At 41.1% G+C, this 25631-nt stretch overlaps 3 protein-coding genes across 5 annotated transcripts; 2 read left to right on the forward strand and 1 right to left on the reverse strand.

Annotated features, from left to right (window-relative positions):
- Nucleotides 1–1040: 1040 nt before the first annotated feature.
- Nucleotides 1041–8566, forward strand: p2rx3a (purinergic receptor P2X, ligand-gated ion channel, 3a). Its single transcript, XM_083785133.1, has 12 exons — nucleotides 1041–1364; nucleotides 1603–1738; nucleotides 2374–2445; nucleotides 2687–2759; nucleotides 2918–3383; nucleotides 3475–3552; nucleotides 4139–4280; nucleotides 5006–5142; nucleotides 5243–5336; nucleotides 6185–6250; nucleotides 6453–6530; nucleotides 6655–8566. The coding sequence occupies exons 1-12, from the start codon at nucleotides 1231–1233 to the stop codon at nucleotides 6799–6801; spliced, it is 1623 nt and encodes a 540-aa protein (XP_083641259.1). The 5' UTR covers nucleotides 1041–1230; the 3' UTR covers nucleotides 6802–8566.
- Nucleotides 8567–11362: 2796 nt separating this feature from the next.
- On the reverse strand, nucleotides 11363–17645 carry LOC310873594 (uncharacterized protein). Of its 3 annotated transcripts, none has more exons than XM_083786099.1 (7): nucleotides 17408–17645; nucleotides 15968–17044; nucleotides 15723–15844; nucleotides 13303–13771; nucleotides 12958–13093; nucleotides 12169–12365; nucleotides 11363–11656 (listed from the first exon to the last, which is right to left on the reverse strand). In XM_083786099.1, the coding sequence occupies exons 2-7, from the start codon at nucleotides 17012–17014 to the stop codon at nucleotides 11399–11401; spliced, it is 2229 nt and encodes a 742-aa protein (XP_083642225.1). In that variant the 5' UTR covers nucleotides 17015–17044; nucleotides 17408–17645; the 3' UTR covers nucleotides 11363–11398. The 3 variants fall into 3 exon arrangements, with proteins under 3 accessions (XP_083642225.1, XP_083642226.1, XP_083642224.1); XM_083786100.1 differs by having other exon boundaries at nucleotides 13537–13771; nucleotides 15723–15868; XM_083786098.1 differs by having other exon boundaries at nucleotides 15723–15868.
- Nucleotides 17646–18368: 723 nt separating this feature from the next.
- Nucleotides 18369–25629, forward strand: rad9a (RAD9 checkpoint clamp component A). Its single transcript, XM_083786101.1, has 12 exons — nucleotides 18369–18693; nucleotides 20031–20101; nucleotides 20193–20266; nucleotides 21108–21156; nucleotides 21724–21838; nucleotides 22012–22111; nucleotides 22770–22876; nucleotides 23292–23398; nucleotides 23690–23754; nucleotides 23891–23986; nucleotides 24633–24867; nucleotides 25139–25629. The coding sequence occupies exons 1-12, from the start codon at nucleotides 18645–18647 to the stop codon at nucleotides 25256–25258; spliced, it is 1188 nt and encodes a 395-aa protein (XP_083642227.1). The 5' UTR covers nucleotides 18369–18644; the 3' UTR covers nucleotides 25259–25629.
- The last annotated feature ends 2 nt before the right edge of the window (nucleotides 25630–25631 follow it).

Here is a 25631-nt window from a genome sequence, read left to right on the forward strand (position 1 = left end):
AACACTTATTTTAACCAAAGACCAGTATGAGGCCAATAGGTCAGTGGTCCTCAAACGATTTTGTGCCAGGGACCCCCAAAATTGATATGCATTTGGCTGTGGACTCCCATCTGAAAATGTTTTGTGCCAGCGACCCCCAGAACAGAAGATTTGTGTTAAAAAAAATTAATAAATATTTAAAACACAATATATTTAAAACAAAATATTGTGTGTGTGTGTGTGTGTGTGTGTGTGTGTGTGTGTGTGTGTGTGTGTGTGTGTGTGTGTGTGTGTGTGTGTGTGTGTGTGTGTGTGTGTGTGTGTGTGTGTGTGTGTGTGTGTGTGTGTGTGCGCGTGATTCGAGCCGTTGTCACTACTACTTTTGTGCGATGTATGATGCAGTAGAGCATTAATGTATGGAAAGAAAACGTAAAAAAGTTGAAATATGGAGAATGATACGAGGTTTCTACCCGACAGAAATGATATTTGTATATTATACAGTAATGTACAGTATTGGGCTATCTCTGTTGTCTGCACTGTTAGACAAATGACAAGAAACAGAGCTTTCACAGCAAAACTACACAAGGCTCAAATGATGAAATGAGAGAGAGAGAGAGAGAGAGAAAGCAGTGGGTGGTTGAGAGAGGGGGGGAGTGAAGGGTGAAAATCTGTGTCATGGAACTTTAAGAGGCTGAGATTTAGTCTGAGCCGAGCTGCAAAACTCCAACTGACTGGCTCACTGTGTGTGCACGAGTGTGTGTGTGCGGCTGTGCGCGCGCGCTTTCAAAAGTGCTGAACAATAGAGCAAGAGATGGAGACAGGAACATTTTCAAATGGGAGATAAGAGATAATAATATGCATTTGTGGTGAGGACACAGTGAGTGGTTGAGCAAGAGGTTTTCAGTGAGGAAGGGCTGTCTTTTTTTCTGTCTCATTTCTCTTGTGGGAATGGGAGGTGCGATGGGAGGTCCAATAATAATTGGTCCATAACCAATCAAAACGGAAAGGGTCAGGGACAAGAATCAGGGGGGGTTGAAGTCCCTTTATCAGTGATATAGCAGAGGAACATATGATGAGAGAAACTGAACTAGACAGTGACTTGCATTTGGCAATAAAAGGCACACTTCTCAGACTTTCTAAAAGGATAACTTTTTTTCATGACTGAGAAAGCCCCCTGTTGAGAATCAGTCTCATTTTTTTTCTGACACGGACAGGGGAGAGGAGGACAGTCCCTCTTATGTGCACATAGCTATGGGCTCTGCGATCTCTGCGTTTGTGACTGATTTCTTCACCTATGAGACCACCAAGTCTGTGGTGGTCAAGAGCTGGTCTGTAGGGATCATCAACCGGATCGTACAGCTACTCATCATCACCTACTTTGTCTGGTCAGTATTAGTGGCATTAGTAGAAGAGAGCATGCATATTCCATGTTTTTCTTGTCGGTGTGTTTGTGCATAGGTGATCAATCAACTTGTAAGCTATACTCTTTGGTTTACCTGTAACCAGACAGTCTGTATATCTATATCTGTCCCCATGCTTTTTCCAAGCTCCCAACGATCTAATAAGACTACAGAAGGACATAATTGTGTAAAATCTCACGTTTGTTTTCTCTCTGTTCTGCAGTTATGTCTTCATCTATGAGAAAGCATACCAGGTGACTGATACAGGCATAGAGTCCTCTGTCATGACCAAAGTCAAGGGCTTTGGGTACCACAACGGCCAGGTGATGGATGTGGCGGACTATGTCTTCCCTTCCCAGGTGTGTGGCCCTGATAACATAATATGGGCAACATTTATACAATATAAGTAAATGCTGCACACACATAGACAAAGCATTATTGGCTTTTAAATAAATCAATTAAATTTTGTCTGCAAACAAAATATTTCTATTATTATTTAGGTCTAATGCATTGGGGTTTTCACAATCATTTTAAAAGCTGTGTTTTACTGTATACAAATTCATATTTAAAACGGAAATGGCCCCCTGTATACATAAATAAAATATCCCTAGTAATACTATTGAATCAGAAAACCATCAGATTATTATACCTCAATATTGCGTGTATGTGTGTGCGTAGACGTCTTCATTTTATGATTAGGATGCAAGATTATCCAAGTTATTATGTGATATGACATGACATTATACATGCAGCACGTTCTGATTAGAATAGTTACAGGTGTCAAAAATGCATTAATGTATTCTATACTAGTGTGGATATGTACTGGCCGGGTCAGATATCCACCGACCGACTTACTTACTGTACTTTCTTTGAACGGAACCAGGGTAGTCTGACATACTACAATAAGAAGACATGCACTACACTTCACATAACATTGTTATATAGAATTATGTTCGACATATAAGAAATGACTAACAACACAACATGTGCTTAGGGTTCAAGTGTGTTCTGTATTATGACCAGCTGGGTCATCACAGAGAACCAGTTCCAAGGAAAATGTAAAGAGGTGAGTATGCATTCAGTAGAAAATATTTTTAAATGAGCGTATCATGGATATTTGGTTAGTCAGTGATCCAGAAGCCCATTTGTTCAAATTTCAAAGAACAAACTGTGCTGTTTTGTAAAAAAAAAAAACTTTCACTCAGAAAAGGATAGGATTGAACTTTCCCATTGAAAATACACTGTGTATTGTGTTAATTTGTTTCTACCCCAGTACATAATGTGCATGTTTCTGTGCTTGTGTTCAGACTGTTAGCTTGTTCTATTGCACAGACGACATAGACTGTGAGGAGCATATGGATGAATCTTACCTTGGGAATGGTGAGTGTTCATGTTGGGCAAAGTAATCAAATTGAAAGATTATTAATATGAGAGAACGCCACCGCGTTCTCTCATATTAATAATCTTCCTGAAGCTTGTATCCCAAAACACCGATATCAGTCTTTAAAAATGCTGTTTCTCCTCTGTCTTGTTCCCAGGTTTTGTAACGGGTAGATGTCTTCTACCCCCCAGTGACCAAAACGAGACACAATCTTCTACTGACAAAAATGGAACACAATCTTCCAGTGTCATAAATGCGACACAATATTCAAGTGACATAAATGGAACACAATATTCCAGTGACATAAATGGAACACAATCTTCCAGTGACATAAATGGAACACAATATTCCAGTGACATAAATGGAACACAATCTTCCAGTGTCATAAACGGGACACAATATTCAAGTGAAATAAATGCTACACAATATTCAAGTGACATAAATGTGACACAATATTCCAGTGACAAAAATGGAACACAATCATCCAGTAAAATAAACGGGACACAATCTCCCATTGGAAAAAATGAGACACGATCCCCCAGGAAATACGTGCCACGAATGAAAAGAAAGGGTAGATGTGAAGTTCAAGGCTGGTGTCCAGTTGAGAATGAGAGGGTCAAAGGGTAACACACACACACACATTCTACACTGTACGTTGGTTGACTGCATGAAGCTTGTCATTATAATTCATATCTGTTCACCTGTCCATATCAGGGAACGGATGCTGTATGTGGAAAACTTCACCATCTTCATAAAAAATAGCGTCCGGTTTCCGCTCTTCAATGTCACTAGGTGAGTCACACACACATGCACAGATATACAGAGACACATGCACAGTGTGAGTCACACACACATGCACAGATATACACACATACAGAGACAGACACATGTAGACACATTCACAAATGTAACGATAGAGATTTGTACATTTAATTACCCTTATTCACATTTGCTATGAGAGTAGTCTCGTGTATCCAGACGATCAAAGATCTCACCCTACGGATGAGTCTGGTGAGATGCCTTGTAGGGGCTAAAACTGGGTGGAACTGGAAATATATATTCTTTTTAAGAAAGAAAGAACAGCATTGCAAAACCAATACAAAGATTATAGGCCCGTCCGTCATACTGGGATGTCTCAGGATTGGTTTTCCTTTCAACGCCTAGTGCATTGCTTATTAGTGTTGGTAATCTGCTGTTCCCCTACATTGAACTTGTCCTCAGATGTATCAGTAGGCAGAGATAATATTAATAATGCACATCCTTGTCCTCAGATGTATCAGTAGGCAGAGATAATATTAATAATGCACACCTTCACAGGTCTTAATTGTAGTCATCTAAAACACAAAATGACCAACTAATCACTTTCTTTGTTACTCAGGGGGAACTTCCCCCCCACTCTGACATCATCCCAAATCAAACGTTGTAAATACGACCCAGTGACCAACCCTCTGTGTCCAATATTCCAAGTGAAGGACATCCTGAAGTACATTGGCTCAGATGTGGCTTCCCTCTCCGACAAGGTCTGGACGTGTTTGCTCTCTCTCTCTCTCTCTCTCTCTCTACAAAGGCTCATTTGTAACTGTGTGGCATGGCCCTGTGGCCCAGTTTTGTTATATAAATATTATTGTTATTCATATTTGCTGAATTAAAATGTAATGTGTTTAGTCGTAGTATTGGCATTGATCACATGTTCGTATGATTTATATTAAACTAGAGCAGCGCTAGTTGGCACAATTCAGGAATAATGTAAGTCAGGAATGATGCAAGTTGGGGAACTGCACACCCCGGATAATTGACGAGAAACACACCAAGTCAATGGGTAGCAGTGCGTGCCCGAATTATGAAGACACATTCCTGAATCATGAATGTGTAGAAGATACATACATAGATAACATTTAGAAACTTTCTTACGTAATTTTTGTCAAGTGAATCAGTTGAACATATGTCATGTACAATATGAGTCTAATTTATGTTTAGAATTAGCCAGGTTAGACAGGTCTCTACTTATCTCTATACTACTTTGTTATGTTTTATACGATAATAAGACAAAGCGTAAAATATACATATTTTTGTTTGACAATGTTGCAGCATTAGTAATGGTAATAAAAGAAAGAATTATTACCAAGAAAACAGTTTTGACCATGTGCTGTACATGAAGTTCTTATTCTATCTTATGAATATCTAATGTAAAGTATATTATGTGTCTACATTTATCTACATATCTCTTGTTCCTTTCATCTCTCAGGGCGGAGAGATAGGAATAAACATTGAGTGGAAGTGCAACCTTGATCTGGATGTTGAAAAGTGTTTACCCAGGTATGCCTTCACACAACTCGATCTCCCGTTTAGGAGGAATAGGGTCTCCAAAGGCTATAACTTCAGGTAATTAAGGGACCTTCCATATCACTTATCTCTTTCAGAATTAAATCGTACAACGGAGATTTTAACAGAGTACTATTTCCTTCTCTCCATCCATTGACAGATTTGCCAAATATTTCAAGACGGAAAATGGGACTGAATTTCGAACTCTCCACAAGGCTTTTGCCCTTCGCTTTGACATCATGGTCACTGGCAATGTAAGTAATGTGGAGACCTGTGGAAAAACTACCTAAGCAAAGCAAAGTTCTTTGTTTACCCAGGGAAGTGGACTAAGCTCGAGATGCTTGTTTACAGCCACACCCTGCTCATAGAACATTTCATGGTAGGGGTTCAAGGGCACTTCAGCGGTGGTAATTTTAACGTGCCGGTCCGGGGATTCGAACTGGCGACCTTCCCGTATCAAGACCGCTCCGCAAACCGTTCGGCCACCGCTGCACCAAACCACACATGTACTGTATCATGTGTATAACATAGTATGCACATGTATGCATGTTCAGATGAATTCCACCAAGTCGTTTTGGTTTGAGTTTAGTTCATAATAATGTTCAAAACATTGTTTTTAAGTATTAGTACTATAATAATGAGATAATTTTAATCACAAAAATATATTCTTTGAGACATACAGGTATTTGAGGGCATGTCTGTGTCTGCCATTGTCTATTTTTGCTGAATGATTGCATAATGAAAAATATGTCCATGGAATACATTACTGATGTTGCATGCAGGGACAGAATGGAGCTTAGCGATTAGTCGAGCATGCTGGATATATCAATATTGTCTGTCAACCAAATTTATTCTTTTGTCTAGCCTACATGAAACCCATGGCCACAGGCCAGCTTTCTGGTGTGCATTGAGAACATATTTTTGGCATGTATGCATGAAAAGTGTAGAGCATATTTCATTTTGAAATGCAGCCCATTTCTAAAGGAACTACAATATTCTCACCGGAGTGGGAACACAGGGCCCAATGGAGGCATCTGCCTTAATGAAGGACATAATATGTCATTCATATAATGTGGAACTATTTCCCTCTGTGTTCATCCAGGCAGGGAAGTTCAGCACTATACCTACAGTGATCAACCTTGTTGCTGCCTTCACTTCTATTGGACTAGTAAGATCACATCTTAACCACTTTCAAACTGGCATATCCCTATTATAAGATCTACAAGCTCACAGTTTGTTTCATCACAATGCATTGTGAGCTTGTAGAGCAGCTATTCTTCACATGAGTGGTTAATCAAATTGGATGAATGTGAATGCTGTATTTTCTGAATAACCATGAACCTCCTCAATGTTGTACTATTTGGCTGCAGGGCACAGTGCTCTGTGATCTCATCTTACTCAACTTTTTGAAAGGGGCAGATCAATACAAGGCCAAGAAGTTTGAAGAGGTACAACTTCTTGCCTGCACTTCCTGAAACTTTGTCCGCTTGCCGGCTCGTACATCTACAACCTCAAATGTCTGCTGAAGCTTAGATTTCTTTGATGCTCCGTGTCGCCTCTTTTTCTCCACAGGTCTCTGGAGAAGCCATAGACACCAAGCTAGATGGAACCCTCTCACAGAGCCCTGGGAGCGAGCTCGCTGAGTTGTCAATCAAACAAGGAATGAAGAGTTCCTATGACTCTGGAGCTGTGTCTCTCTCTGCTGATCAAGCCGTCTGACAGGACAGCCTCCCTGTAAATTCTGGAGAAACAACCTCTCTTGTCTCAGTTTGAGGTGTACTTCATTCTGGTTTCCTGCAGCCTTGCATCCACCCTCTTATCTCCACTAGTGTAGGCTACATACACGGTAGGATGTTTTTGTTAGAGAATACACATTTTGCTACATTCGCAAACACTGTTTGCAAGCAATTCATTTGGGAAACTCCAGCACGTAGACATTACAGGAGGGAAGCAGCAAGCTATTATAATACATCCGCTTTTAGAAATAGCAACCAAAAAGAGGGCACCACTCGATATACATGCTGAATGATATTATTGTTATTACAGACACTGCTTGAATTGGGCTGGTACTTGCCGGTACAGAATACCTGTCCTTACTTTTAATTAATTAATTAATTAATTACATACCGCCAATTCCTGTTGAAACTACAGTAGGTACTCTTATAGGAAACCATGCACTATCATAGTCTATGGGGGCATGTCGTTGCTCCAGTGAACCTCAATCATAACCCCAAAATATGTGTTGGCTACTTAATTTGGCACAACAATAGTGACCATCATTAATACTTTTATCATATGATTATAACCTTTGGTACATGTAGTCATGTACCATACACTCAGGTTTTTGGGATACTCATCTAATCTCAGTTTGTGTGTTCAAACAGCTGCACTGACATCCATGTGCGCATGTCCTCTAAGCCGTGAGACTACTTCTACTGGGGCTATAGCAATGTGTCTGATTGTTTTACTTCATATAACCAAACAGATTGTATATGCCTATACAAATCAACCACCTGCCACCTGGTAGTGTGATTCATGAATCTTTAATTTTCCTTCTCGATATCAGATCTACACTGATGTTGGTAGCCTATTTTATTACGCTGATGACTTCCATTTAGAATTGTCCAATTCTTCGTGAAAATCAATAGTGGTAGAGAGTGCTAAACCAACAAAATGTTTCAGTACATTTATAGAATATCTGGCTTCTGCTTATATTAACAGCACCATGCACGGACTCGCTTGGCTCCATCATAGTATACCCCATAGGCCAATGGATACTTGAATACTGCAGGGGAAAAGTTCCTGTAGGCTACACTGCCACAATGTATGTAATGCAAATACGATATAGTATACAAATTCCTCTCAAAGTGTCAAATCTTTTGCCACAAATCTATAGCCTAATAACATTACCCATAATATTTTGTATTGTGACCGAATAGTATGATATGAGTACTGTTTCATGAGTGCTGTTGTCAAATGGCTGTCAAATTTGACATGCCTTGCACATGCATGCACAGTGTACGTGAATGGTCATGGGTTTTCAGCCTTGGAGTATTGACAGATTACTCCTGACAAGGTGCTAAAACTAACATGTGGACAGAGATGGTTTTCATTTTAAAACTCAGTGTTTCAATGAAAACACCTTAGTGTAGTAGATGTAGTCTTGCTAGCCAGGCTTTTCCCAATTGGGATGGGATTGGCAGAGCAGAGGAATAAGTCCATAGTCAGCGTAAAACTCCTCTTCAGAGAGCATATACATATATATGACAGTTAGTTCATCCAGCCCAAAAGATCCAATATCTAAATACGAGGTTACAGCATTTAAACAGTTACCCCCCTCACCATGTATGTACTGCTTGTTGAACCTACATGTAAACTCAGCCATACAATATTTGTAAGTAGTCTCGTGAAAACACTGCAATATCTTGACAATAATAAAAGAATAGTGATACCTTATGTTTCCCAGTGCAATTCAAATTTTTACTTTTAGTACAAACTATTCTTATGATTGATGGCATACAACTAAAATGATTAAAATGTATTTTCTCTCTGCAGTCAAGTCCTATATGACAGATACTATGCTAAAAATCAGTATTGGTGGAAATATGTACTGTACTGACACCACTTTGAATTAAGTGATTACTATGACATTGCATTGTTCTTCTGTCTTTGGATGAGAGAGAGAGAGAGGGAGACGTGTGTGTGTGCGCGTGCGCGTTATGGAGTGCGTAAGTGGCTGTGGCTTGTGGTGTACAGATGGGGCATTATTAGTATAGTGCATTCCTGGGAGTTTACATCGGACACACTGCACAGACTAATGGACTACAGGGAGATCAGGGTCTCAGTTCATTCATTCATCAAGCCACTTTTTCAAATAGAGCAAAATGTGCAGAGAATTGTTGCATCTTAATTTAAGTTTTGTGTTCATACTGTAAATTGTTGCATACATACTATGTAACTAAATTCATATAATCTGAAAATGAACGTAATGCTCAAGCCCCAAATTCTTTGTGCTTTTTCCTTCATCGTTCCCCTCACCTACTGTCTCTCACAAGAGATTCAAGGAAGTAAGAATCAAGAGGGATTCTTGATCAAAAAAATGCCACAGCCTAATGAAAGTACATTTGGGGGTGCCAAATGTACTGTCATTAGGCTGTGGCATTATTATTTTTATGAGAAATTGATTCATAGTGCTCACATAATAATCATTCACAGGTGAAAAAGCCTCTTAATGGCTCTGGGAACAGGGGTGAATGGACAGAGGAAGTGACAGCAGCTGGTCAAGAGGATTAATGTTCTAATGTAATCATACAGATCAATAGCAAACATCTAATGGAGATGACAGCAGATTAAGTTACATGTAGAGCATATTCTGTCATTGTCAGGACACCCAGGTTCCAACCGAGGAAAGTTGCATAGTGCAGCTTTTAAAGTTAAATGTTCTTTTCAAATAATGGAACTTTAATGTACTTAATAAAAATGATTAGCGATCAAAAGGTTATTTGTACTTTTGTATTCATTTGTTTGCTTGAAAGTTCCCAAATGAAAACTGAAATGGAAAGTTTTTCAAATAGATTTTAAGATTTATTTAAAAAAATACATTACATAAAATATATTATTATTACAAAATATTGGTCAAAACATCGCTAATCGATGGTCTAGGTAGGACTCTCCTAAATCGGGATCAGCATTGGACCCAAAGGTATGCCAACAGTCTAGTCTGGCTCTGTTTTTTTTCTTTTCTTTTTTTGCAGTATCGATATGTACTGTAGCACTGCTGTATGTTCAACAAGTGAACAAAGAGGAGCAGGAACACTGATAGCCCCACACTCACTGTGTACCCAGATGCTTTCCTATAATTCCCACCCGCAGGGATCCAAGATCCAAGACCAGTCCCAGCAGATTATCCTCATTGTCATCATATCCATATTGGAATTAATAAAGTCCAAATAACTCAATGTCAAACTATTTCTGGAGCTTATTGCATTTAGTTCTTTGATTTGGTTCTGTGTAAAATAAAGGCATCATTTAATGACAATTTTTAACAGAGAGATGCCTGGCTATACAACAAAATGTACTAAAACAAAGTATCCTCATAAATTGTATTTTCAATAGAAAAGGGGATAATTACATGATGATCCTTCAGACTAAATATTTCCTTTTTTTGTGTGTGTGTCCTGTCAGAGATTATTACAGAATACGTATATTAAAAACGACAATGGTGATCCATGTGGTCCCAACAACACACCCAGGAGATGGAAGTGTGGAAAGGAAACGGATCACGCTCCAGCTGTAGCTCTTTCCACAATAATCTGGGTCTGAAAGGTGAGCCAGTTGTGTGTTCATGTGTCCAGGTTGTGTGTTCATGTGTCCAGGTTGTGTGTTCATGTGTCCAGGTTGTGTGTTCATGTGTCCAGGTTGTGAGCCAGCAGATGGCGTCGCAAGCTTTAAAGAACAGGGTGACTCACTGTCACTCAAGAAAGATCCAAAAATGTTGCACATCCTTTTGAAGGCATATTATATGGTCCCAAAACGAACAAAGGTCAAAGGCACAAAAGAAGCTCATGCACATTGTAGCTCCATTACATGATTTCACTTTCTTTTAGGCATCCAACGAGTGAGGTTTCCAGCCAACGCTCTTCAGACTAAACTAGAAAAGGAAAAGGGTATTCTTTGGAATGCAGGTATTTGCCAGGTCGGGTGGCCTACCACCATGTGTGACCGTGTCAGTCATGGGTTGCAGCAGACTAGTTCAGGGACGTTATATTCAACTTATGACTGCATTAGCTTGGTGGTTTTATGTGAGTGATCTTAAGTTTTTTATATTGTATTGTTTGATTTCAATACTGTGCTAAGCAAAGTAAGCAAAGTTACCATGTTTACCCAGGGTAACTGGACTAAGCTCAAGAACTTGTTTACAGCCAGGCCCTGCTCATAGAACATTTCATGGTAGGGGTTCAATGCCTTGCTCAAGGGCACTTCAACGGTGGAAATTTTAACGTGCCGGTCCAGGGATACGAACTAGCGACCTTCCGGTATCAAGATCACTCCGCAAACCGTTCGGCCACCGCTGCCCTCGGTGCTAAGGTCTGCACAACAAACCAGATTCATCAGATGATGATCACATGATGTACACTAGTATTTAAGATGGCCTCATCATTTCTCTCCATCACTCACTTATTTAGTCTGAAGAAACCGTCACTCGTTGGATGACTAAATAAAAACTAAAATAATAAGGGAGCTACATTACACGTACAATGTGCACCGCAGACCTTTTTTGCCTTTGATCTTCTCTCACAGTCGCTGTCAGTGTTGGTCACTGTTTAGTTTTCTTACCATTACCAGTCTTCATCCTCTTCAATGCCTTGATCCAGGCGGGGAGAGCAGATCGTGATGCTGGTGTCACTGTCACCACTTGCTCCGTTTGCTGTGTCCCTTGATCCCCCTCAATGGACGAGTCGTCCTCACTTACGGAGTCGTCGTCTGAGACCAAAATGTCTAGATCCAGGTTGATGGGCGCAATGGTGATCACTTCCTCTGAGAAACGAACTCGACGAGTCTCCTCAACTCTCCTCTGAGTCCGGGAGAATGTGCACAGGGATGGAAAGAAAGAGTTGGAGTAGAAGAAGATGAAATTGGAAATACAGGATGGTAGACATTTTAGACAAAAGTCTTGTGAGTTTAACTAAGACCTGAGGCTGAGTCTTAGTAGTATAGTATGCGTCAATGGTTCTCAAACTTCTTCACGTCAAGGACCCCCAAAATGTATTTGGCTGTGGACCCCCCCCCCCCCCCCCCCCCCATATCAAAAATATGTTGTTTCAGTGACCTCCAGAAGCAAAGATTTGCGTTAGAAAATGTATACTTAAAGATCTTCGATTTGATATAAGTGACGTGCAAGTGATGCGCTATGATCTTGTATATATCTGCTATTTAGGCTGCCAAAGTATAAAGGACCAATGTTCTGATGAATTATAGACATATTTCCTAGAATGGCTAATAATAACTATTATCAATTTTTAATGTGAGTCATCACAACATTACATCACAACATGGCCAGAACATTACAAAGATGGTTAATCTCACCTTCTTAGTCGCCGTTTCCGTTGAATCTTGAGACACGGATTTTCTCAGTGCACTCCGGGGCACAGCAACAGGAGGACGAGAAGAGGGTGGTAGAGGAGATGAAAGAGAGAACATAATGTCACCGCCATTATCGTTTATCTTCTCTGTCTCATGGGCAACGTGGCGGATGGAGAAGCCAGGCAAATACATGGGCTCGTCTGTGAGGAGTGAGAAAATAATTACAATGGGTTTCAAGCGTTTTCACAGCGAACAAATCACGTTATCTACACACCAGGGGTCTTCAACGTTTCTCAGGCCAAAGACCCCTTAGCAGAGAGAGCCATGAAGCAGGGACCCACTATACATTCATTGTGTACAATTGTGTTGCTTTTTTCATAGCTTTCATATAGCTTCATTGACTATCATCATTCATTGTGTAAATCAAACCCTCAATACTAAGTAAACTTGACCTTTGGCTCTGTACTTGGCCTGTCCTTCTACATCTACACCAAACCTCTTTGCTGAAAATAGCCAATCTACTATTAGATCACTCTAATAGTAGACCTGCTATTTTTGCTACTGTTCCTCTCAGAATAGGGATGCTATAGGGTTGAAGTGGTTAATGTAAAGGAAATCAAAAAAGGCTCCTATCACACAAAGATTTGTCGGCCCCCCTTTAGTAACTGTGAGGACCCCCTAAGACCCGTGATCTACACAGTAAAGTTCTCATATGAAGCTCTGTTAACTTCGACTGCAGTCTATACTGTACATGCAGAATGGAATTGACCAGATAAAACTTCTTGTTCTGACCTCTCTTTGCCTCTTTTCTCTCCTTCACGTCCCCCTGCTCCATGCGGTCCTCCTCTCCTCCCTTCTCCTGTGACCTTCTCTTTCTGTTCAGAGGGACTCTGTTCGTCATGGATGAGTTGTCCAGCACATCTGCTGGCTGTGAACAAAAGTACAAAACAAAGGTGATTAACCTACAATTGATTCATAAAAACATAACGTAACATAACATATCATAATAGCAAAGGGATCTCTTATTTATTATACTGTTGTGTATTTTTGCAACTCTATCAGCAAAGATAATATATGCATTTATCTATTAAACATTAGTTATTGTTTACTGGAATCATTATTTCAATGATTGTTTACCTTTGAAAAGGTGAAATCTACTGTATTTTTCAGGTCTATTCTCTGTTCGGCCCTATTGCACACTGTATCTGATTGGCTATGACCATGGTCCATTGGCTCTGATTGGATGAGCTCAGTTTCAATATCCTGTGCTGGAACATGATTTGGTTCTGAAATGTCCATGTTTACAGGCATGCAAATATCACTTAATACCGGTGTCGATGCCAAAACTGCAGCTGATTCAGGTTCTCTCACGTTCCATTGATTGTTTATGTTTCCTGGTCGTGTGTGAATCAAAGATGATTGGCCACTGCATTGGTCTTGGCAGTTCAGGGTGGCTCCTGGTTGGCTTGTTGAAAATTCAAATAATTTCTGATTGGCTATGCCACCTGGGGGGGTAGGGCTTAGAAACCTGGCCCACTCGTGACCGGCAAGGATCTCGTCCAGTAAGCTGAATGACCCCAGGCCAAATTCAAAGTCACAGGGAGTTCTGTCAAAAGAGAGAAACTTGATTTAAAAATGTGTTATACCGTAATTACAATGCATCATAACAATGGGAGATTATGTACTTGTAACAGCACTTTGTCTTGAAAGAAAAAAGAAAAAACTTAAAGCGTTGTGAAACCCCAGGCAATTTTTCACCCAATTCAGTTTAAAAACAACAGCAGCGGCTAGTAATGTAGCTGCAACTAATACAATTAATAATGGGTGTGTTAGGTTTTTAGATGTGCCCCAAAGCCATGAGTGTGCCAACCATAGACATAAATAGGTAAGCGCCTGCTTACGTACGTGAGAATAAAAGTTCTTTCTGTTATATAACCCTGGTGTTTTGGTATGAAAACCATAACATAACATGTAGTTTGTACATGTCATGACATTTGTAACAAATGTGAAAATCAATTGAGAATTCAGCGAGTTATTATTTTAATAACTCCTGCTTCCATAGACATACAGGTACATATGGGGCATACATGTATTAAGAGGCATGGGTCTTCCTACAAAATATGGCGGCCACGATGCTAGGGTTGGGATCCACATACCAGCCCTGACAGTGTGATTAAAAATGGTTCCTGAAACAGTTCCAAATGTGATGGAACCGATTCCAGTTCCACAATGCCGGATCCAGTTCCTCCGGTTCAGCATCCCAACTGTAAGTAACAATGACGCATTGCTCCAATGAACAGCAGCGACCAAATGAGGTATATCTACAGTGATAGGTGCCAACATACCGTAGACACACCTAAATCGAACAGACCTATTATTAATTTTATTAGCTGCACCTGGCGTTTCTTACATCATCATCACGGTGTACTATATAAGGTCAGTCTTAAGGCACGGTCACACATATATAAAAGAAAAAGACCCACTATTTCCATGCACATCACATTAAGGCACTGCCCACAATATGCAAGACAACATGGGTAATTGACACGTTGGACGCTACTCCTGTTCAGACACATACTGTCACACACCTGCCATATTTTTACAATGCTGTATAGTTTTTAACTTGATAATAAACAAACTCAACAAATCAGCCTAGGGTTTCACCCCCTTTATGTGGGTGAGGTGCACGACTCCCTCTGTCTGGCTCTGTATCCTTATGCTCACTTTCATGAGCATCATGGAAATAGTCATATGCACATTCTGATGTTGTGAGGTTAATGTGTCAATCAATGTCTGCATGAATGCCAGGGTGAAGACTGAATTAAACGACAGTTTTTGTCAGTGAACGGGGTGTGTCTGTCAAATCACAATGAATGGAGGGAGTGAAAGAGAGAGTGAGAGAAAGAGCAAAGCAGTATCAATCAACATAACTGACATCACAGTTATGGCTGGAATGACCACTTCACAAATACCTCACATGCCTCATCTCAATATCTCTGGTACTTAAGACACGCAAAATAGGGCCCAATACTGTATGTGTTAAGTTTTTAAGTGAATGTATAATAGTCTGCATCATTTAACCCATCCTAACTAATTTATTAGGAGCAGTGAACAGCAATTCTCCAGCACATTTTAGTGTGGGAGGAAATCCACATAAACATGTAGGGAACATGCAAATTCCACACAGAAAGGCCCCAGGCGGCCACCACTGAGATTCAAAACCAGGACCTATTTGCTGTGAGGCAACAGTGCTAAACACTGAGCCACCCCAAAACCGAGAGTGGAGCCAGCCATGCTATGGCACCAAAGTATCCATTGGGTGCAGTTATGGGTTCAGTCAGGAATGATTCTCTGGCGCGACTCTACCACTCAAATCACTGACACCTAACCTAAGTTATAGTATAGTGGTTTGTAAGACTAAACTTGTATTGTTTCTCTCTCAGCTTTGTTGGAAAAAGGATGAATGATAAAAGAGGTAGATGAGGTAATCATCTCACCTGGCACACACATGCGCACGCACGCACACACGCATGCACATGAATAAATAAATAAAATACCTGTTGTGATCTTTAGGTGAAGGTGATTCTACAGTACTGTCTTCTGAAAGCGTTGGAGGGGCATCAACACTCCTGGCCATTTCTGCCTTCTTATCTGACATGTCGGTGAGATTATTTGCTGCCTGTGGACGGTTTTCAGGGGAAAGCTGTTCAATACAGAGGTAATTAAATCTCCCCCAGAATGGAATGGAAAAGTTTAATTTAAAGTTTCTATAGTTTGACAATTAAAGAAAAACACTACTCACTTCTTTTTCATTCTTCCCATCTTCCTCAACTTTACCCTCTTCTTTCCCTTTCTTCGTTAAACTCCCATGTCTTTCCTTCCATCTCTCCTTGATCTTCTGTGTCCATCTCCTACTTTTGGTCTCAGATGATCTCCTCTTCAGTTTTGGTTCTGGGACCAGTTTTGGTCCTCCTAAAACACCTCTGTTTTGCGGAAGTGTTGTGCTCTTAGCTTCACTTCCTGAGCTTGGACTTGCCTCTACAGTCTTCATTGACCATGCATAGACTCTGGGAGTAAAGCCCTGAACAAGGGAAGGAGAACTGTCCTTATTGTCCTGTCCCTGACTTCTAGATTCAGTTACACCCTCTGTCACAGTCCTAAAGGTCAAAGGTGACGTATCGGGAAGGGAAAGCCGGTCATCATGGGAATTGACAGGATTAATTGGAGAATTACCGTTTCCATTCCTTCCCCGTTGTAGCTCATCTTCTGCCCTCTCAAAGGAAGTGACATCTGCATTGTTTGGTGTGCTTGCAGAAACGCTGTGCCTATTTCCTGTTGGGGTTAACACTGGCAACATTGCCTCTCTTGAGTCTCTGTTCTCAGTCCTATCACTGTCAGTGTTGATTTTATGGGAGGGAGAGGAAATGACACCCAGAGAAGACAAGAAAGATGTTTCCTTTCCCATGTCCAATGTGAGGGCATTCATTTGTGGGCTGAAGTCCGACACAGGTATCCCAAACTCCTTGTGAGAATCCAACTTCCTCATTTCACCTCGTTCCCCCTTATCAAGGCCCCCTCTGCCCTCTTCTGCTGGACCTATGATGTCACTTGGAGTTGGCCTTGTCATTGCTGTCCCAAACCCATTCACAGAGATGCTGTTGAATTCACTGACAGTTTTGTGATATGGGTCTCCTGTCCCTCCTTTCTGCCCCTGGCTTTGGGCACCAGTGGTGGGACTGGTTTGGGGCTGGCATCCCTGACTCCCAGAGCCCGGCTGGAGTTTCAGTCTCTGCAGCATAGACTGGAGAAGGGCCTGGGTGTCTATGGTGGGACTGTGTGATTCAGACATCCAGGAATTGGTTTTGGATACATGTATCTACTGTATGCAAAATGAGAAAGGTCCACACAAAGGATGAATAAAAAAGTAAATGCACATAAATGTAGTAAAGAACAGAATATTCCTCAAGATCCCTCATATTATACAGTATATTCAACAGATCAGTCCAATGCTAAAGGTAGATTCTGACATCTTTCCAGGTATGTACAGTGTGGTCTTTTTTTAGCTGTACCACTTCATCCTCTCGTCCGGTAATCATCCCTGTCTAGTTCTTAATAAGAATTTTGAAGGTTACTCTCTTCTTTTCCCCCCACATTACACCATTTCTCTCATGCTGTCAGTGTTTTATCTCATGTGCATCGGCGTCAGCTGAGAATCTTGTGTTTCTCTGTGTAAGTTAATTACCTGTTTTGGTGCATTGTTCTCTTTGCTCCTCACAGCAAATATCCATGGTATTTGAATCCTTCAACGCTATGGCTCATCTGTCAGCTGTTAAAGAAAGTCAAAACTTTAGTTTTTGATTTTCAGGTCTTCTTCTTCTTCCCTCTCACTTCCTGTGTTACTCTGTCTTTCAAGAAATGTACATGCGTCTATTTACTATGCACAGAGGCTGTTCAATCACACCTTGAGCAGCAATTGTCCAGGTCATCTCTGTTGGGTTGGAAGAGAGAGAGAGAGAGAGAGAGAGAGAGAGAGAGAGAGAGAGAGGTTTATTGCATAGCAGCGTTCCATAGACCTTACAGATGCAGACCAACAAGAAATACCAGTGAGGCTAGACACATAACTGACAGTGCCTCTGCCTCTCTCTCTCTTTCACTGCTATCATTCTATAATGTCCCTCCCTTCCTCTTTCTTTCTATCACACATAACACACCCTCTTTCCACAGTGGCGCTGGTGTGGGCAATGGCCATATGGGCGTTTTGGTGGGCACAATTACTATTTATATCTGAGGTTATGTCTGAAGTTAAAAGCTGAAATGTTGGTAAATTGCATCTCATGGACTATAGTACAGTTTGTAGCAATTGAGGCTGGAAATGTTTTGGGAAAATGTATAGGCCGTGCCATTTCCACCTTATTATGTGGAACTCGTTGACCCATCACATATATATATTTTTCCTTCTAAATATGTCACACTTATTCCACAAAGTCACGGTATGAAATTTCTCAACTAAATGCTTTTGTAATGTTACTAATTTATTATAAACCACTTTCATGTGAAAGTGAGAACCAGCAACACACAGGTTTAGAAAAAAGGAAAAGGCCAAGGTTGAATGCGCATGCGTCCAGTCAAAACCACGCCTATCCCACATGTTCTCCCGTCTGATTGGTCGACAGTGCGGACGTTCGTTATGGCGGCGTAAACAATGTGATGGTCGCTTCCATAGAGAGGCGTAAATGTTGTATCGTTTCTCGAGTCTTCACACATGACAGAACGGTTGAAAATGTTTTGTTGTGAAACTGGTTTCGTAGCAAAAAGCCCAGGGAGATCATATAAATAATACACAAGTACCAGAGTGTACTTATTGCTCTTCAAAGGACTCGTCTTTGGGCTCAAACTGTTGGGCACGGTGGTCAGTCATAGTTGCTAACCAGCAGCCTCCTGTTAGCTGTCATTTCCATTATCCTACACCCAACCTCCCCATGAGAATGAATGAAATGGACTGCGTTGTGACTGGAGGAAATGTGAAAGGTAACGCCAAAGTACATATTTTAATTTACACTGTCTTGTAGGCTATAAAACTGAATATATTATAGTACCTTTATTAGAAGGATTAACCCCCTTGAGATGCATCACCCACCCCACCAAGTAGGAAAATAATCCTTATACCCATGAACACAAGACAAACTAGAAAAAGTGCCCCTCGGGGATTGATTGATTGAAATATTTATTAACAGTTTGCAGAATTACAGTACATTTCAAGCACAAACTCAATACAAAGACTGTTAACTGTGAGTGGACGACCCAATTAAGCATTACACTTGTTTACAACAGGGTCAATTGTTTACAACAGGGTCAATTGTTCAATTCATCAAAACATTTAGAGACATACAAATAGACACTTCTATGTAGCTAAAGAATACAACAGGAATTCATCATATAGGAAGCAAAAAGGGAAAAGATACATATACAGTGAGGGGAAATGGGGGGGGGGGGGATTCAGATTTTACAGAGGCCAGTTTCGAATTGCAGCCATCCGTAGGTGCCCTTTGAGAGCGGTTTTGAAGGAGTCAAGGGATTCACATGTCTTAATAACTGTTGGTAGGGCGTTCCACATTTTGGTGGCATAGGAGCGAAAATAATTTAGTCCCTTTTTTGTGCCGAATCTGGGTTGTACAGGGGCAGGTCAGGTTGTGGCCTCCTGGTGGTGTTATAATAGGCCAATGTGCCATTTCTTCTTCCGCCTTGGATGGCAATTGGATGATTTGAGGCATTATGTTCCAAAAATGTGTTTTGCAAAAATCCACCTGTTGGTGAAAAGTCGGACACCTGGTGGCGCTAGAATTTTGGGGCAGAGGTTCATGTTGGCATCCAGGGAGTGTGTGTGTGTGCAAAATTTGGCATCGACCGGGTTAACGGTGCCGGAGATTAATAGCTGTACAGTACACAGATGGACACACACTCACAAACAGACACACACGGACGGAGTGCAAAACATACTCTCTCCCCATGCCTTCGGCCTGGTGGAGACAACAAAGTACAAACCGGTACAACTACCCAAGTCTTGTGTTCATAGGAGGCGGGCAGGGCAAAACAGGTGCTCCCTATTACACGTCTCGCCTCCTATGGATAGTGGATACAATAATAATAACGTATAATAATGGCAACCAGTACAGACAAAATATGTGACAAGTCGTGATGGTAATCTAAAGAAACTGAGTCTTGAAGATCCAAACATAAACATAAAACAGAACAGCTTGCAGTCACATTCTACTTTTGCACCTGTGTTGCATTTTTATTTTATTTTATCCCCATTTTGCTACTGTGCTGTGTATGTGTGTGCGTACGTGCGTGCGATTGCCTTCCAGTGCTTGCCAAAGCTGTCCACTCTTTGTCCAGGATAGGAGATGAGCTCTATCTGGAACCTGAGGAAGATGGGGTATGGTTTTGTCTTATGGTTTTGACATATAAATAGTTGTACAGCTGGAACTGTTGCAAGTGCCAACTGTTGTATTTGCTCTGTCTTGTAGTTGGCCCTGCGATCTGTGAACTCCTCACGGTCAGCGTATGCTTGCTTCCAGTTTGCACCTCTCTTTTTCAGCAGGTAAATATTTTTGTTTGGACATGAGTGAATGTTAAACTTCTCTGTCATACTGTATGTATTTCAGTGCTACTGTAGCACAACCACTAGTTCTTATTGTCATGAGACAATTTACGTTGTCATGTTAATGTCGTCGTGTACTGTTGTTGATGTCAAGATCGCCCTTTGTAAAGCTTACAGTACACCACTGTATACTGCCCACTTGTGATGCCGCTACAGTAAAGGTAAATATAATAAGCTGTGAGTGCGAGTGGCATATAATGATGCTCTCAGAATCCTGCTGAGGCTCCCGAGGTGCACAAATGCCAGCCAATTGTTTGTAAACAGTGGTGTTCCCACTCTAGATGCTGTCCTCAGGAATCTGATGCACAGTGTCATGGAATATAAAAATGATCGCCTCAAAACACAGTCGTCTAGTCGGGCGTACAGCAGGCGTAACTGCTCTTCCTGGTATTCCTAAACTTAACCTCAGTAAACTATGCCTAAATGGGTAAACCTAAGCTTATTCCTAACCTTAACCCCAGTAAAACAACACCTAACCCTAAACTTATTTCTAACCTTATTTTCAGTAAAACTATTCAAAGAATAAAATAACTGCCCCACGAGCTGTCGGCGTGAGATCGGCGGAAAAAAATGAGGTCGAACTTGTTTTAAGGCGAGCATTCGTGTTATCGTTTCATGATGAAGTTGAAGGACTTGAAAAATGAATTATAATGACTTTAATTATGGCTAAGAAGAGCAGAATTAGGTACTCTTCTCTTCCCCTGTATTGTCTTTTATATGGACCTATTAGAGTCTGAAATAATGATTTATTTATTTTTTATGTCTTGAAATTGTTTTGCAGGTATACTATTCGCCATGGGCATGGCTTTCGCTGCAGAGTGGCCATTAAGGTATAATATATATTCTATCTATCCATCTATCTATCCATCCATCCATCCATCCAGCCATGAACAATAGAGCACTTCTGCACATAAAAAAACAGAAGGAGGTGTAAGTCTAGGCAGCAGTCATATATAGACCTATATATATAATATATATATATATATATATATATACATACATACATACATACATACACTACCTTGCATAGTCCCCAGTGAATAGGCAGTTGGCCCTTCACTGGTAACCCTATTTTGGACTTATTTTAAATATATGAAGGTATTGCGGGCAGGAATTTTACCAAAAAGCCCCCCCTTTTAAAATACATACACACATACATACCTACATACATACATTTCAGAAGTTTTAGCAGTTTTTAAGGACCCACTTTTAGGCCAGTGCACCAGAGCAAACTCTTGCCTTTTTTTAAACCCTACCCATTTTAACCAAATACATACATACAGTATATTATATATACTGAGCTGAGGCAGATGGTTTGGTTTATAACTCATTTTTCTCATATTTGTCCATGTCCTTACTTCATCCGTCCTCTGTTGTTCTCTCTGTGTGCGAGTCAGAGTGTGCAGGCAGTGTTCAGGTCCCTGGCCACTCTGGAGAAGACGGTAGAGAAATGTCACATCAAGCTGGACGGAGAGAAGAACCACCTCACCTTCACCCTGCACTGTAAACAAGGTATGGACAGTGGCCTGCTGCTTTATAGCTTGTTTAGTTATTCAGAGATGGCTTTCATACTGCAAATCTCGGCTGTATTCTTTTACATTTACATTATCACAGTAGTTTTCTCTAACTGACCTTTGTGTGTGTCTTTGTTTGTCTGTGTTTCTTGGTTTGCTTGTATCCTGCAGGACTATTGAAGACGCATAACCTGGCTTTCCAGGACAGTGAGAGTTTACAGGCTGTATTTGACAAGGAGAGCTGCCCTAACATACTCCGAACACAGCCTAGGTCTGTCAAAACTCTCTGCTTTACAATTTAATAGTTAGACGTTATAAAGTGGAAGATCAGGGTCAGAGTAAGTGCAGTGACGCTTTGTCAACCAACAACAGAGTAAGTGGTGTAGTAATCAGAGTGTACTCGTCCATACCCGGGGATATGTGGACTTCGACCTCAATTCTTTGGGCTTTTTCGCCCTTATTTGACAGTGCACAGTAAGTTGACAGAAAATGGGAGGAGAGAGACGGGGAGTGAGCATCAGGTCGTCATGATCGAGAGTCGAACCCGTGACGCGCTGTCCGGCTGCCTAAGTGCCCAGACCACTAGGCCGGCCCGGGCCAACTGCGACCACTTCTGCTCTTTATTTCCTACACGCATCACATATGTCACATATAGAAACTGGTTGCCAGGGAATGGACGACCCAACTCAAGATTAGTGGACCAATCGTTTGATGAGGCAGCCCCCCAGAGATGACTGTGCCTGAGTTGAAGGAACCAATGGAGCGACTGCAAAGGGAAAGACAGGAACAACATGGAATCACTATGTTGCTAAGAGTGGAAATTCTACACTTTTCTATGGTGAAACAATCTGTACTCACTGTAGAGTGGTTTTAATGTATCCTATCTTACTGGTCTTTATTCTTCTTGATTTCATTTTCCTCCCTCACAGGGTACTGGTTGACACAGTGTTAAATTTCCCCCCCTCTTTGGAGGAAGTGACCCTGTCAGTGAGCAATGAGCGGGTGTGGTTCAGGAACCATGTTGAAGAAGACACAGGTGAATGGATTTCCCTATTTCACGCTTCTAAAACATTATATACTGATAAAGTAAAGCAAAAAGCTCAAAGCTCCCTAGGATTTAACCCATTAAAACCGGGAAAGCATCTGTCTGTGTCATTTTAGATTTTTTTGTTGGCTATTCAAAAATAGCAGACATACAAGCTCACAGTGTGTCAAATCGTGCTGCGCTGCAAGCTTGTACATTTGCTATTTTGTAATGTTGAAATATCTTGAAAGTGTAAAAAAAAAAGTGTGAGAACTACTGATTGTAGAAGGCATTGTAGAATCGGCCTCGGGTCTAAAACAGTCAATGTCTCATTTGGACTTCCAGCAGCGGTTTTCTAATGGACAGCTATGAATGTGTAGAAGAAGTGAAACAAACTTTCTGTCTGTACCCTCCATCTCTTTCTCAGAACAATCCAGGGCCATGATGACAGAGCTCTGTCTTGCTTCAGATGAATTTGACCATTTTGCAGTTGGAACTGAGACCAGCATCACTTTCTGTCTGAAGGAACTACGGGTGAGACATAGGACAGAGGGAGGGACAGAAGGATTGAGGAGGAAAGGAAGCTAATACATAATGGGGTAAAGGTCCTTTGAGCATATGGAGAGCAAAGACATCCCAACAGATTTGCAGTGAGTCAATATAGAATAGATTCATTCTGGGTGGTGTGGTTGACAGGTTTGCTTTTTATTAATCTCTCAAAAGTCTCAAGACAGATTCCGCTGATGGCAAAAACAAACAATTTTAAACAAATTACCAAATGGGTTCCCAGAGTGGTTTCTTTTAAGGTTGCGATCTGTTTTCCAGGGATTACTGGTGTTTGCAGAGTCCACTGGTCTTCCAATCTCTATACACTTTGATGAGCCAGGAAGGTACTACCTACACACACACACACACACACACACACACACACACTTTATCGGTTGCATTGATTGTTAATCTGTAATCAAACTGTGTGTGTGTGTGTGTGTGTGTGTGTGTGTGTGTGTGTGTGTGTGTGTGAGACAGTCCTGTGATACTGTCGGTAACAGACAGTGTATTGGAGGGGAACTTTGTGCTGGCCACCCTTTCTGATGATTCCAACCTTCGTAACAACTCCAAACGGTAACTAGTCATTCACAGTTGATTAAATGCAAGCATTGGTTTCTTTAGAACCAGAATTTGTATTCTCTATATTTATACTTGATGGGGCTCCGCTCTGAGTGCAGAATATTAGACCCCGTCCACTGTATACAGCATTGGTTTTCAACCTTTTTCATTATCCAGGCCCATTTTATTTTCAGCATTTGAGCCATGGACCACCATGTGATGACATTTAGACTTGCCGACCCAAAACTAAAGAACTTTGTTATCGTTGGATAGGATTTTGTCCACAATTCCATTCTCTAATAAATGTAGACTTCTTTGTTTAACAATGACTTCACTCTTGAGAGCGAACACTCTCAAAAGTTAAAGAACTAATAAGGGTCCATTTGGTTCAAACTCTCCATCATTTACCTGGGGACCACCTGGAACACCCTCAAGGACCACTGTTGGTCCCTGGACCACTGGTTGAAAATCACTGGTATACAGTGCTGGAATGCTGTTTTTTTTATTATTATTATATATGTAGGTGTCACCCTCCAATACTCTTTAATTTGTTTAGGAGAAATCTCCATTTCAGGTGACAGGACCGTCAAAGTGTGTGTTATCTCTCTCCATTCATTAATTGCCACCTAATGCCTCTAACCTCCTTCCCCACCACTCTCAGTTCAAATACACCACCGCCCCCTCCTGACGACTTCATGAATGATGACATGGACTCCTACCTCATAGCCATGGATACCAGCGTAGCACCTGCTCCCCTGGCTGCGGGTCCACCCTCACCCCCCTTGCCCAGCCATGCGTTGTTAAACCAGCTATCCGCATCCAATCAAAGGACTAGGCCACACAGTGAAGAGGAGGAAGACGAACCAGTGGGCACAGAAAGACCACCTAATAAAAAAGTATGGCCCTTGTGGTATTTGGAAAGTTTGCAACTTGATAACCACACAAAAAAGCACAATATTGGAATTATTGTCGTCTGAAGCAGGAAATACTATAATGCATCCATTTGGCATGCATTCAAGTTAGGCACTGTTAGTATGGTTACATTGATTAAGGTATTGGTTTAGCATGGTTTAATTAATTGTGTGCACGTAGCCTTGAGTGCTGATACCTTGCAATACAAATATTTACTTGGTTACATTTGCACTCACTCTCCCCTTATCCTTTCAGTTCCGTTCCCTGTTCTTTGGATCAGTGTTTCCCACTTCTCCGATGGCCAATCAGACGGTGACTGGGCAGGATGTGTTGGCCAGTGACAGTGAGGATGACACTCGAGCAGAGTCGCCATGATATGGACAGTTTGAGAAAAAGAGACTTAAGTGTGTGTATGTGTGTGTCTACATGCACAAGTTGTAATTTCACACCATGGACTTGCAGCGACCAGTCCTAGTGCAAGTATAAGAAAACCTTAGAAGTCCTTGCTTTTTTATTTTTCAGATATTACAAACCTGTATGTTTTTCGTCAATTACGTGGACAAACAATATGCATTGAGAGAGGAACTGCAGCATGCAAGAGTTTATCGGAAGATGATAATAATGACATCACATTTGAACTTCTTGGATTATGAAGAGAAAGAATGGACTAAAGGCACTTCCTGTTTTCTCTAACACTGGGGTAGTCAGTGTTGATCATTGTGCAGAACTTAAGCCCCACTGAATAAAA

This window comes from Protomyctophum parallelum, assembly GCF_964188405.1.
Source record: "Protomyctophum parallelum genome assembly, chromosome: 16".
NCBI lineage: Eukaryota > Metazoa > Chordata > Actinopteri > Myctophiformes > Myctophidae > Protomyctophum > Protomyctophum parallelum.

What these genes read in the sequence shown, in the direction of transcription:
- rad9a (XM_083786101.1), top strand. Translation starts at nt 18,645, where the DNA reads ATGAGAATGAATGAAATGGACTGCGTTGTGACTGGAGGAAATGTGAAA. An exon ending in GACTGGAGGAAATGTGAAAG is followed by an intron (nt 18,694 to 20,030) that starts GTAACGCCAAAG and finishes ATTGCCTTCCAG; the next exon opens with TGCTTGCCAAAGCTGTCCAC. An exon ending in ATACTCCGAACACAGCCTAG is followed by an intron (nt 22,112 to 22,769) that starts GTCTGTCAAAAC and finishes CCTCCCTCACAG; the next exon opens with GGTACTGGTTGACACAGTGT.
- LOC310873594 (XM_083786098.1), bottom strand. Translation starts at nt 17,014, where the DNA reads ATGTCTGAATCACACAGTCCCACCATAGACACCCAGGCCCTTCTCCAG. An exon ending in ATGGGAAGAATGAAAAAGAA is followed by an intron (nt 15,869 to 15,967) that starts GTGAGTAGTGTT and finishes TGTATTGAACAG; the next exon opens with CTTTCCCCTGAAAACCGTCC. An exon ending in TAGATTTCACCTTTTCAAAG is followed by an intron (nt 13,094 to 13,302) that starts GTAAACAATCAT and finishes TTTTGTTCACAG; the next exon opens with CCAGCAGATGTGCTGGACAA.
- p2rx3a (XM_083785133.1), top strand. Translation starts at nt 1,231, where the DNA reads ATGGGCTCTGCGATCTCTGCGTTTGTGACTGATTTCTTCACCTATGAG. An exon ending in TGGCTTCCCTCTCCGACAAG is followed by an intron (nt 4,281 to 5,005) that starts GTCTGGACGTGT and finishes TTCATCTCTCAG; the next exon opens with GGCGGAGAGATAGGAATAAA. An exon ending in ACATCATGGTCACTGGCAAT is followed by an intron (nt 5,337 to 6,184) that starts GTAAGTAATGTG and finishes GTGTTCATCCAG; the next exon opens with GCAGGGAAGTTCAGCACTAT.